The sequence below is a fragment of the Pollicipes pollicipes genome, unplaced genomic scaffold, assembly GCF_011947565.3.
Source record: "Pollicipes pollicipes isolate AB1234 unplaced genomic scaffold, Ppol_2.1 Scaffold_4881;HRSCAF=5763_pilon_pilon_pilon, whole genome shotgun sequence".
NCBI lineage: Eukaryota > Metazoa > Arthropoda > Thecostraca > Pollicipedomorpha > Pollicipedidae > Pollicipes > Pollicipes pollicipes.
Window position 1 is genome coordinate 50,934,411 of NW_023596576.1, and position 13,187 is coordinate 50,947,597.

The 13,187-nt window shown below is 50.9% G+C and overlaps 1 protein-coding gene across 1 annotated transcript; it reads right to left on the reverse strand.

Annotated features, from left to right (window-relative positions):
• Positions 1 to 12,249: 12,249 nt before the first annotated feature.
• LOC119100566 (dehydrogenase/reductase SDR family member 7B) lies at positions 12,250 to 12,849 on the reverse strand. The gene is made up of 2 exons (XM_037223647.1): positions 12,490 to 12,849; positions 12,250 to 12,402 (listed from the first exon to the last, which is right to left on the reverse strand). The coding sequence occupies exons 1-2, from the start codon at positions 12,847 to 12,849 to the stop codon at positions 12,250 to 12,252; spliced, it is 513 nt and encodes a 170-aa protein (XP_037079542.1).
• Between the last annotated feature and the right edge of the window lie 338 nt (positions 12,850 to 13,187).

The following is a 13,187-nucleotide window of genomic DNA, read 5'->3' on the forward strand; positions in this document are numbered from 1 at the left end:
CGAAAATATTTACCTGTATCATTTTAGGTCAGTGACCTATTCTGACCTTAAGGAAGTTAGTTATAGATGCGAAATTGGGGCCCCGTTCTTCAAAAGCTCAAAATGAGCACCAGAAACTACCTCATGAAGCAAGCTCTACAGTAAAAAAAACGGGTTGGTTTTGTTTTTGGTCTTGGCATTATTCCTGACACTAGGTAATTTGAATTGTTAACTGAACTATTACATTGCTTAAGAAACTAGCTCAGAGATAAAAGGGTTCGTCTAACACTCATTGGATTGGACGATGCCCTTGACAGTGCCCTCGCTGAATCCATGGTCTGATTTTGGCCTGACAGAGATCAGCGACATTACAAGAAACATCTGAATTTTTATAGCAAAATATCGACTATTCCATTTTTAACAGGTATGCAAAACTAGTAGCGACTTCACCTCGTCGCTCGAAAATCATTTCGGAAATATCTTCGGGGTCAAACTGACAACCCGAGCGCGTGTTAACCCAACTGGGCCGGTAGTGTGTTGGAAAGCTGAAAGAAAGAGGGGCGAATTCAGAGAGCGTTTGATATTTGAAGATTTACCAATGAGCCCTGCCATTCCACTTTGCGACGACCGACCCGAAATTGAGCTTGGCCCCTCTACCAACTCATCGACTTCAGAAAGCTCACGTACTACTGAATGATAAATGATGGTGTTTCTTGACTTTGCTAGTTTGGCGTGAAACGCGAGGAACAATCTTAAGGGTACCGATACGGGGGAGCTCCCACCCAATCAAGTAATATTCCCGCAGAGATCCGTTACACGGAGGTTGAGATAGGTTTCAAAATACGCGACTGAGAGCTGATTTATTATGAGGGCTCTGAGTATGCGGGACTCTAGCGCTACTAACACAGCAATGACAGTCAGCTATATGACAATGGCAGTCAAAGACAGCTATACATGCAGTGGATAGTAAACATAAAGACCACCGATTAATACTGTTTGTCACGGAAGGTAAGCATGTGAATCTTGGCGTGATAGAGACTAATCTTGCAACACATCATCTTGCTAAAAGGACGCTATACAAACAACAGTATAAAATGTCTTCTGACTAAAATGATAGATATAAAAAACTGCAATGGTAGAAAAATAGAATGACTATATGCATATCATAGGAACCAGCCTAAAATGAATTAGTTTTTTGTAATGGTTCTTGTTGAAGAATATCTTGTTAGCGCAGATTTGATGAAACACTGTATAATATCATCGTAATTCAATACTGCCGGCCGTCTGGTGAGCCCTCCCATCGCATGGCTGCGAAAGAAGGAGCGAAAGATCCACGCGCTTGCGTGCTGGTCGACTGACCTGCATCCGACAGACCGGCTGCTTACATCACCGACTGACCAGCATGCGTACATGCATTTGGGTCGATGCGTACCCCATCTGCGTCGATGCGTACCCCATTTGCGTCGATACGTACCCCATTTCGATTTCCTGCACAACGCTTCCGATGTGAGTAGAAGCAGAGCTGCTACACAGCAGTGGACCCGCATGTTGGCCGTGCCGTTGTCAACTGGAGCAATCTTCTCCGAGGCGCAGAGACGCACGCAAACCGGACGCGCGTGACCGCCGGCATTCCAGGAGGGCCTCTGCACATGTGCTCATGTGCTCATGTCCGGGAATGAGTCATGCACCGCCGGCTCGTGCCGGGGCGCCGACACGTACGGGTCCGGTGGACTCGTCAGCTCAGCCAGTGGCGAATCAAGATAGAGGAGGGGGGGGGGGGCAGGGGGCGGGGGCTGAAATCAACCCCGTCGTTGAGACGAAGGGACACCCAAATCTTGTTGGAAAAGGGCACCAAAATCTTCACTGGGGATCCACATAACCTATTTTTTAAGAAGTACTGAATATCAGGAGCACAACAACTGGCCACAAATCTTTATTTTCGAAAGGTATCGAAGAACAAGGGCACCACTATGAAACCCAAACCCTCATTCTAAAGATGCATTGAATTTCAGAGCCATAACAACAATGTTGAAATGCACAGCAATGTTGTGTCTTTCACCCTGACAAAATCTTGGATTGGGCCCATGCACTAGCAAAGGGTACCAAGGGCTTGCTTTCGGGGCTTCATATCCTTTCTTCAAGATGCGCTGTATCACAGCGGACCACTTAAAGGCCCCGAAACCAGCATTTCAAAAGGGTCCCATATCTAGTGAGACCACAATTTCTGTGCTTTTCACCTTGTCAAAATTCTCAATTCCATCATTCCATGACAGGCACCAAAACCTTCATTTCCGGGCAACATAGGGCTCATTTCCCAGAGGCAAGCAATTTCATGAGCACCACAAATTAGGGATGGATCTAGAGGAGAGCGGGCGTGAGACCATGCCGCTTAGCCCCATGGTTCTGGGTGTTCAACGAATCACCAAGATTTAATGATGAAAATACACTAAAACCATCATTTTGTAACCGCATCATCATTATGCTCATGGGGCACCGTAGTTCCGGGGCACCAAAAGGGGCCCGAAATTTTCATTTTCGGGTCATCAAATTCCAGGGGCGCCGCAATGTTTGTGACGCGTCCCTTGACGCAATTCTTGAATCGGTCTTCTGTTATCCCTGAAATGACCCAGCTCACTTTCTGCACGCATGCAAATGGATTTCATAAAGCATTGTAAAGTATTACCCTCCAGTGCGTCGTTTTTTCTCCCGTCCGTGATTGCTGTCGGTGCTGCTGCGAGGTCGACGGCGCGACCAATGGAACCGCAATGTCGGGCGTCGGCGGCCCTTCTCCTAGACGGGGGGCGCACATGATTGAAACTTTTTTATACACTGCTTCTTCCGTTCAGGGATTCTGCAGGTACGATGAAGTCAGCTTAGTGAGCAAGGGTTGGGCATAATGCAAATGTTTTACGCTGCTTCCATCTACGCTGACGTTCAATCCACGGCCCTTACATCATTAAACGGCCAAAATCTGGGGACGTTCTGGGAGGGAGGGGGTCTCAGAGTTCCAGGGGACACCAACATAAAGTGTGACGTAACTAAAACGTGACAACATAAACCCTTTCTTGACGAAATCCTGGACCCGTCCCTGCAATCAGTCACCTCAGGGCACCGGGAGCACCCGACGCGAGCGCCTCTGCACCTTTCACCAGCATGCATGAGAGGGCCAGCATAGCTCCAGCGGAGTGGCGTGGGACCGGAGCACTCCTCTTCATATCATACAAAGAAACCACACGCCAGGACCAGCCTGTATAAAAGCGCGCCTCGGGCGACGGCCCCCAGTCGACCCGAGGCGCCGGACTTCCGCTCAGATCGGGTTCAGTTATTTTGAGAGCCAGCCGTAACGACGGCTGCCTTCGCCTGCAACGAACACTGCGCGAAACTGGAGACTTGAAACGCAGCTCTGGGCCCTGTCGGTCGTATCCCTTCACTCCTCGCCGACAACAGGTACTTAGCATTTAGTGTATCTAAACGGAGTAGCCTAGTCAGGCAGCAAACAAATAATTTATTCTGTTGCATCGTGGTCAACGATTTGACAAGAGAACACCTACGTTGCTGAGCCCTGGCCGTGTAGTGACTGGGTAGCGAATGGTTATCTGAGCCCTGTTGTAAGAGTTTGCTTGCATCATGGAATAAAGTCGTACACGTCACTTCCACAAAAGCAACTTGCTTACAGTGGTGCGTAACTTGTATTCTGCGTATGGACGATGGAGCAGGTGCGCTGTGTTGTGTGTTGCACTAAGCTTGCATTTTGAGTGTCGTAGTCACCCTGTTTATTATAGCGTAGGAACAAGCCACACAATAAGAAAATAGATGTGTGGACACTAGCATCCATGCTCGGAACCGCAGGCACGCGAGACCAAAAACGGCTCATCAGCCGTAAGAGCGGATCGTGCACCACATCGCACTCAGTGCCCTCCAGTACGAAGCAAGAATCGATCAATTTCATTTTAGAAAAGGACATAGCTATCAGCTGATCTTTACGGCTGACACAGCGATCAAAAGGCAACATGTAACACCTTTTGGACTACCAACTGAAACGGCTTGGTGAAGCTTGACAGATACTCGGTATGTAGCGATCCGCGCAAACGCAGTGAGCTCATTGACGATGCCTCTCCACACATCCTTGCGGTGTCAGTAGACACTGTAATGAACGTTAAATATTTTATTTGATTTCCACGAGCTGTGTCGTCCAGGTACATCCAACAACATGCCGATAGCGAGGCTATAGCTGACGTTGAAACAGTTTTAGTATGGTCACGTCAAGGCCAATGCACGTGACAACGCAAAGATCGTATTTTAGCCCGGGGAAACGGCGCTGAGCACGCACGCATGCTATACGTGCGACGACTGCAGAGTGCACGAAATGCATCTCAACAGTGATGTGTGCTGCACAGGGGCGTGTGCTGACATCTCTGGCCGGGCGGTAACGCCTGCGAGTGGCGTCCAAGGGCGCAGAGCGGGGCCAGGGCAGCGCACACCGCCGGCGACATTGTCACACGGTCCACCGACGAGGACCTATTTACCCCGCTTCTCCGAAGTCCAGTCGAGTTTCCTCTGAAGACATAGCGATGCCGCTTTGAGCCCTTGGCCTTCACGACTTGAGCTGTTGATGAATTGTGCCGACCTGCTGGTGACCTGGCCTGACCTGCAGGTCCGCTAGCTTGAACCCCTGGCTCCTGCTGCTCTGAGAATGGTCGACCAATGCTGTTTTCCGCACCAACGTCCACGACAGCGTCAATAGCCGCCTTCCCCACCGTCTTTGCAAGGCCTCCGGCTTTTGCCAGGGTGGACGTGTCTCCGATGCTTGCAGAGGCGCCTATACTCTTTGGAAGACTTACTGGGACGACGAGACGTCGTGACACTGAAGCAAAAAGTCTCACAAACAATTAAATGTCGATAAAGCTCGGCCAACGTCGCAATTACAGGTCGATAAAGCTCGGCCAACGTCGCAATTACAGGTCGATAAAGCTCGGCCAACGTCGCAATTACAGGTCGATAAAGCTCGGCCAACGTCGCAAGTTTCAAAAAAGTTATCTTCATCGCGTTTTGAATGAATATGAATAGAGTTGTGCAGCTTTGAGATTGAGACACACGTGATAGCATTCCCCTCACAACCGCAAGGTTTTGCGAACATCTCGTTCATATGATTGTGGTATACTCATCTGTCATGGTGAAACCGTTTGCCTCGGCCGCTGATCATAAAGTCAGTAAGCACCATAAAGGAAACCAGAGGAAATCGATCCACGTCAGCAGCGTGGATCATTCTCCCGGGTCGAATGCGACTCGTATACCATATTAAGCTGGATGCAGATCAATGGAGATGTACTAATGAAATTGTTAGAGTATATGCTACTTGACGACGCATGCAATAAATCACCATCATCGTTATGAACATTGTTATCAGAACACCTCTGGAATTATCGGTCAACGAACGTTTGATCTCGAGCCTTAGCTACTTAGCCACTTAGCCACTTACCTCGAGTTCCCCGACTTCTCCACTTCCAGCAGAGAGAACGCGACATTAAGATGCACAATATGATACAGCTCAGGTAGATTTTCATGACTACGCTGAGCCTGACTTGGGCGGTCGCGGGACGGTTGGTCGTTGAACGGCTGCTGGCCGGTGCAGTGACTGTATCGTCAGACTGAGGGTGGCCCTCCGCTTATATACGTGTCGCCAAGTGGTTCGCTTTCTGATAGCGCAAATGATGCATGCAATCTGAACACTTCCAGGTCATATGGTGAGCCACCCTGCTATCAAGACGCAGCCGTTTGCTGTGGTGGTCGTGTCGGCCGCAGTATCGATGTTAGGGCAAAATATCGTAGGGCAAAAGTTTGCATAGAATAACAGGATGAGTAACGAGGCTGTTTAGCCTCTGTATCAAAAAGGTGGTTTGAATCGGTTAGGATCAGCGATAGTTTAGTCGAGTCATGTTGGTAGAAATACATTGCAGGTCACTATTCAAACGGCGAAGAGCGCTTGAGGCAAAACAAATCGCGTTTTCGTAGCGTGAAAATATTTAACTACACGCCGGAATATTATCTTTTCTTTGATGAGCATGCTATTTTTCATTAATTGAAAGATGCATTTGGCAAAACATTCGTGGCTGAAGGAGGTGCCTGAATTTGTATTGGTCGAAAACCGAGATCGCACGAGAGCTCCGTTGCCCATCAAGGCAACGGCGTGTAAAGTTGCTCGAAGCGATTAATCCTCAGCCGTTGCCCTAATCTTTCAAAACAGAAATTGGCGCAATTGAAGTCGGGGTATAAGACAACCCCAAACTGTTACTTCCAGCGAGATACAAAACATGAGATGTTATTTTGGTCATTTCACCTTGTCTATCGTGGAATCGGCTATTACAAAGCGTAGCCATCGACAAGCGCCGGGGGAGAGTTCATTTGACCCCATCCTTAAAAAAACAAAATGCGAAGGGTACTTTGTACATTACAATTACTTTGTACAACTTGCTCTAAATCCCATCCACCAATGGTATGACCGGTGGGGTCCTGAGATTTCACCGCTAAAATCAGCAGCACTTAGTTTTCTAGACAGCACGTAATTGTTGCGCTTTGAGCCCCTTTGAAGCTGCATGGTCAACCTGCCCCACTTGTCACCCAATTTAAGTATCTTGGGATCACCCTGGGTCGCCAAGTTACTTTCTCGCCCATTTTGCCGAACTAAAACGTGTGTATGTGTGTCTCATGTTTTACTTTGCAGCTGCTGCCGGACGAAACTAGCCCGTTTAGCGTACTTTCGAGCGTGTTTTTCTTGCATTGACACCGGACAGCATTAACCGGTTTAACGTAACGTATCTTACCCCTGTCTCTTGCTTTGCGCCGGATAGTACAAGCCGGCTTAACGTAGCTTTTTGCCTGGCCTTAACCCAGAAGTAGGTTCCCCAGTCCCGGCTATGACTTAAGGTCGCCGGGACAAGCAAAGCTCGTGGTTGACGCGTGCAGCCTGCCCCGGATGAGCAGGTGTCGCGAGGATGCAGGATGAAGCGAGATAGAGGATAAGAGGAAAGAGTGCTTAGTTCATGCTTAATGCATTTTAAGAGTAGCTGGAGTGCTGAGCTTGTGCTGAATGTATTTTTGACCGCTGACAGATATTGAGTATCATAAACATTAGCACTTGACGTAACAATGAAAGACCATCATCTCCTGGTCTTCCGGCATTGCAAGTTCGATGTTCTTATGTTAGATTAACGACCGTAACCCGTGTGGACGGCGTGTGGATGTCTGGAGCACATGTGCCTTTCATGACAACTTACCATCAGTAAATTGCCATTATGCACACTGCTATCCTTTTCTTCGACGTGTTTTACTTGCTCTGGTTTGTCAGGGCTTGAGCAACAACATTTGTATTAATCTGATACCAGAACACTTACTAACACATGCCTGAATCACTATAACAACAATAGGCTAATTGTGACTGACAAACACTTTGATTTCGATTCCATTAGAGATTTTATTTCACTGGAGTCATTAGCCGGGAGTTCGGAGCGATTACACAAAACCCTTGGAATCGAAATATAAAATCGGTTACTGTTCGGAGAACGGGCTGCCCGAACTTGAAATGAGAATGAATGCAGAGTCGACGTACATTGCTTTTGCTGAAGACTGGAGTTGTAATCGATGCCACCAGATTTGAATTGAACACAATTCCGCGCCCGAGACGGAGCTTTGCGACGTATGCTTTTATGCAAAGCAAGATTTTACCCGGTGCGAACTTGTCGATGCAATTTTTTGACGTAAACAAGCCGTTTTCCATGCTACCCAAGATGAGCTTCTGTCATGCGGACTTTTGCCATAGAAGAACATTTGTCCTTTACGAGCCTTGCCTTATGCGCACTTGTGCCATGCACAATTTTGCCCTGAACAAGGTTTTGCCCGACGAACTTTTTCACAAACGAACAACCACCGGAAAACTTCTGTTAGCCAACCTTTGTCTGACGGACGTTCCCCGGAAGCATACAGCATCACCACTTCTCCAATGGTTATGATGTCCGTATGACCGCAGGCTTCCAAAAGGCAATCGATCTTTGACGAGAAAGCTGGGTTTAGGCCATTTTGGATGTTTTGTGGTTTTGAGGAGAGTTGAGCAGTATTTTTTGCATCATGCTCGTGATGCAAAGGGCCTACACTCCTAGTGCAGTATAAGTCCCTCCACGAAAACAGTTAGAGACCCATTTTCATGAAAAGTATAATTCCGTTGGCCCGTCAAGGACAACACTAAGTCGAGCTTTTCGTCACAACCGACGACCCTTAAGGTAACCGGCTCCCCGTTCTGGTAACCAGGCTGGCTGCCAAAGTGTCGCTTCCCCCAATGGGGCAACAGCTCACGCCGAGGCAACTTCTGCTCTCGTCAGTGATGTGTCAGCTGACACGTATGTCAGCCACCTGTGTCAGCCACCAGCCAGCCACAGGTCTCACTCTACTGGCGTGGGGAATGGAACGTGTAGGGTTGTAGTTTCCTGTTCTGGTGGGGATCTTCAGCCCGCCCCCTCTCAACTTTGAGGGAAGATTGGGCCAAATCCAGATAAAAATCCGTCTGTTGGCGAATTTTGGGGGCAGTTTCCCTAATTTGATTTGGTCCAAATTCTCTTACTCATTTAAGAGGGAGGGAGCGGGGTAGATATTCCCCATTTTTACGTGATTATCATAGTCGACACAATGAAGTACCTCAAAAACCCAACAACATTATACCATCTTATGGCCCCAGGGAGCGCTCTCTCGATCTCTCGCGCGCTCAGTCACTTTGAGATCTTCTGGGTGACGGTGCTCAATGCCCATCCTTTCTCTCCCTCTCTGTCACTCATTCGAGAACGCCCCATCACACTGAGATCCTGCGGGCGACGGCGCTCAGTGCCCATGGTCTCTATCCTCCGTCACTAATTCGAGAACGCACGTGGGTCATCTGTGGACTGGGCCGAGATTTGCGACTGGGTCAGGCAGTGACGTAGTCGGTTCACGCAGCCTGCTTAACTTTGTTTGGCCCGTCGCCATGGTGACGGCCGGCGAGGCATTAGCAGGCGGCCCGAGCGCAGCCCGGTCCTCATTGATCGCCAGGACGGTTCGCCTGCTGCAGCTGCTGCCGTGACCTGGCCCACTGCTGCCGCTCTGTGATTCTGGTGATCCTTGTTGCCTCTCTGGTGATCTGTGGGCTGCGTCTGCGGCCTAGAAGACCCGGTCCTTGACCCGAGGTCATCCGGACCCGAGCAGTGGACCGGACCCTGGTCTGCGGTGGTCCCGGAAGCCGGTGGGGGCGATCCAGATGAACAATCGGCGTCTTCTAGCCGCCGCAGGACGCGTCTGATCGCTGCGAGGACTCTGCGTGTGCTGGAGGTACAGGTCAGGCTGAAGCTGCTAGCAGGCTATCACGGTTCTTGACTATTGGCTTGCTTACTGCTGTTTCGTTGTTCTTGAATTTAACAACGGCACACCTAGTATACTTAGAAACAGGTCCAGATAATTGATAATTTGTCGTAGACATGCTCTGCCAGTGATGCCCGAATGCAATAACTGAATTCATGAAACGGAGACATATGCCCACGTGTCAAATGTGTTTATATCGTTCATGTGATCAATGCACGCAGACATGGAATTGAAATGTTGTGACCTCCATAGAAAAAATACTCCAAGGTGCGTAACGTTCTAAGTACTTCAAGGTCCGTAACGTTTCGGTTCTGTAAAATGCCGGCCTAAACTTTGCCCTGGGCGAACCCTTGTCCTATATGAACTTTTCCCCAGGAAAAACGAAATTAGTAATTACGAAACGAAATTTTGCACCGGATGAACTTTATGCGAACCGTACTCCTGTCCGAGACGAACCTCTGCCGCATAAACTTTTGCCGTTGCGCGAACAACACAAGGGCCCGTGGCCGAGCAGCGAGCACCGATCCCAGCACGGTAGTTTGAGCGGAGAATCTGTTTGCGCTGAGGACAGGGTCGTATGCGGCGGGGTGTGGTCTCGTGATAGCAGGGAGTAAGTATTATCGGTTGCCTTAATAGGTGTACAGAGGCGCTGCTGATTCTGAAATGTCTCTGTAATACGCGTGAGGCCGATGCTGAACCGCGCGCCGACTCTCGCCCATGTGTACAGCTCGTCACGTCCATTGGCATACACAAAGTACAAACGATTTTGCATGAGCCGTCTTTATCATAAACTTGCCACAAAGGCTGCGGAACCCTGTGTGACGCCGCTGCCCCCCAAATGAACACTGTCGGGTATTTGTCGCTGGCCTTGCCAGACATTTACGCAAGCCCACTTGTGCACGCATCGTGGATCAGAGACGGCGTAGTCTGGCCGGAGGACCACCCCTTAAACCCGTCTCACTAAAGTGTCATCGATAGCAGAGAAGACGTGAATAGATCGGAGCGTAAGGTGGGCTTAAGAAGGCCTCTCAGCTGTGTGTTTGAGGACGCGTGCTACGGCAGAGATTGCTGGATGATTCATGAGGTTGCCAGAGCCATTAAACCAATGCTCCTGCATAATGTGTAACACACGGGGACGTGATCAGCTGTGTGTGGGCGAGAGCAAGCGGTCCATTCGCCACAAGTTCTATGGACTTTTCGGAGACGCACGTCTATCCAATGTGGACGTGCCGCCGGGTCAACACATTGTCAAAACCCATTTTGATGTTCTCAACTCAGGAGTACGGACCAGCTTTCTAATTAAGCTTCCAAGCACTGATAGCGATGTTGCAGATGTCAGCATTGACAAGTCAGTCAGCATGGGAATAAATGAATACCATTGTCGCGCACGTCACTGCATTCGGCGACGAAAGAGAAAATGTGGCAGTAGTTGCCCTTGTTCTCTTCAGTTAACAACCCGAGCCCCGTGCGGTACAGGACAAGCGTAATCACCCGCACCTCAGGACTCGGGCCGTCAACCGGCTGGTCGCGGCTGAGTGGCCGGGGTCGGTTGAGTGCTGCGTTGGTCGTGCTGGTTCGGTTTGAAGCTTCGGTGCCGGCATCGAGGTGATGCCGGCCCGGACTAACAGACAGAGAAGCGCGTCCAGAGAGGGACGGATCACGAAGAGCAAATAACACTCTCTCTCAGATGCACACAAAGTATATTAACGATATGGCTCGGTTCGGCTATCACACTTGACAGTAGCAAACACCTGCCTAGTTCCGGTAGTCAATATGCCAATAGCGGCCAAACAATGGTTATACTGTCGACCGTTCTGTGGTAGGCACATCATTAATATCATTACCCAAAATTAACAGAGCAGCGAAGCTATGGGGACGCACACAGTCCTCACCCGACGCACAATGCCACACACATCACTCGTTGGCGCCTCCTATTGGTGACCCACACGACTAAGTGTTGACCTCGTGCCGCTACACCATGTTTATCACGTTCACCATGAGCGAGCAATGAATACAATTAGTCCCCAGTTTCCCATCAAGTGGGCGTGGTACTTCTGTTTGAAGGGCTCCTCGATTTCGCATTTGTCATGAGTTGGAAGTTGACGGGAATACGATCATTTGCCTATCATCATCTGTGTCCTTGTTCTGTTTGGATGGGGTATGTAGATGTCCATGTTTCCAACGTTTGCTGGGTTTTTACATCATCAATAACCACTGTGTTGGCTGTGCTGTGTATTCGTGCTAGTGTGGAAACCACAGTTGTCAAAATGCTTGAGCCGGATGGCAGTCGCAGCCAAAATCCCGTTTCTCTTTTTTGAAAATTTATCAGAAATAAAATCATGTTTGGCAGGCTAATACTTAGACTCACAAAACATGGACATCCTGGATGTAACAAACACAACACGTACTTTAAACCACTTCAGAACTGGTGGGGTTTGTACGAATTCAAATGCGGCTGCGTATTCTGAATGTTTTACCCGTGCACAGAATTAATGCAAGGGTCATTTGCTTTACACCTCACATGATCGCATGGCCTAAAGTCTGTCAATGTCACCCCGACGTCCTGGGGTAATGATTGATCGTGGTCGAAATGCTGATTCTGTACCGCGCTATTCGCCAGTAAGAAACCCATTCTCGATCACTGTATGAAACAACAAAACCACTACTGTTTAGAACCTGTTCAGCACCCAGCTTCCACAAACCACCACCGGGGACAAGTGAGAAGGTAATAATGCGACACTTCCAAGTCCTCGGCAGTGAAATATAGCACAACACGTCACACTGAGCTGAGGACGATCATCATCAGCCATGCCCCAACCATCACGCCCGCTCCCTCACTGCATGTGTCCGCGCACGCCGCGCTCTGTCTGTCGCAAACAAGACTGTGTTATTCTAGATGATGTTGTTGAGGTCCAGCCAGTCAGCATCCAGGCGGTGCAGCGCGTAGTGGACGCGGGCCAGCACGAGTCGCTCACGCAGCGCGGCCGGCAGCAGCCAGGCCAGCGCCAGCCAGAGAAGCGTGCCCGCCTCCAGGGCCGTGTAGTGCTGGAGCGGCGCCGCGTCCAGCACGGCGCGCAGCACCACCTGCCGCAGCCGCGGCGTCGTCAGCACGGCCGGTGGACGCGGCCCCACGCCCTCGAATTGCGCGCTGAACGTCGCGAACGGCGCGGCGTCGGCGCGGCGCGTGGCGGCGCTCATAGCGCGCCACATCTCGTCGACGTCGCACGCCTGCCGCGCCAGGATGTTGGTGTGAGCAGCCATGTCGCCGGGCGTGATGAGGGCCACGTGAACACCGCGGCGTCGCACCTCAAGCCGCATCCCGGCGACCAGCGCCATCCCGGCGGCTTTGGTGGCGGCGTACACGGCCACCTCCTGGCAGGGTATCATGGCGCACGTGCTGCTCACCACCAGAAGGCGACCGCCGCTCTCAGTGAGCGCCGGCAGTGCGGCGCGCGCCGCGCGCACCGCACCCAGCATGTTCACCCGTACCATGCGCTCCACCTGCTGCTCCGTCAGCCAGGCCACGTGGCCGAGCACCAGCACGCCAGCGTTGATGATGACCGCCCAAAGGCCGTCCGGGCCGGCCAGCCGGGCCGCCTCGGCCGCCGCCGCCTCTACCGAGCCGGCGTCGCGCACGTCCACGGCCAGCGTGCGGACACCGGCGGCGCGCAGCCGGCGCGCGCCCTCGCTGCCCACGTCCAGACAGCCGGCCAGCACGCGGCAGCCGGCCGAACGCAGGTGGTGCGCGCTGGAGAAGCCGAAGCCCGAGTCGGCGCCGACCAGGTACACGACGCGGCCAGCGGCCGGCAGCCGGCGCCGCCGCCACACGG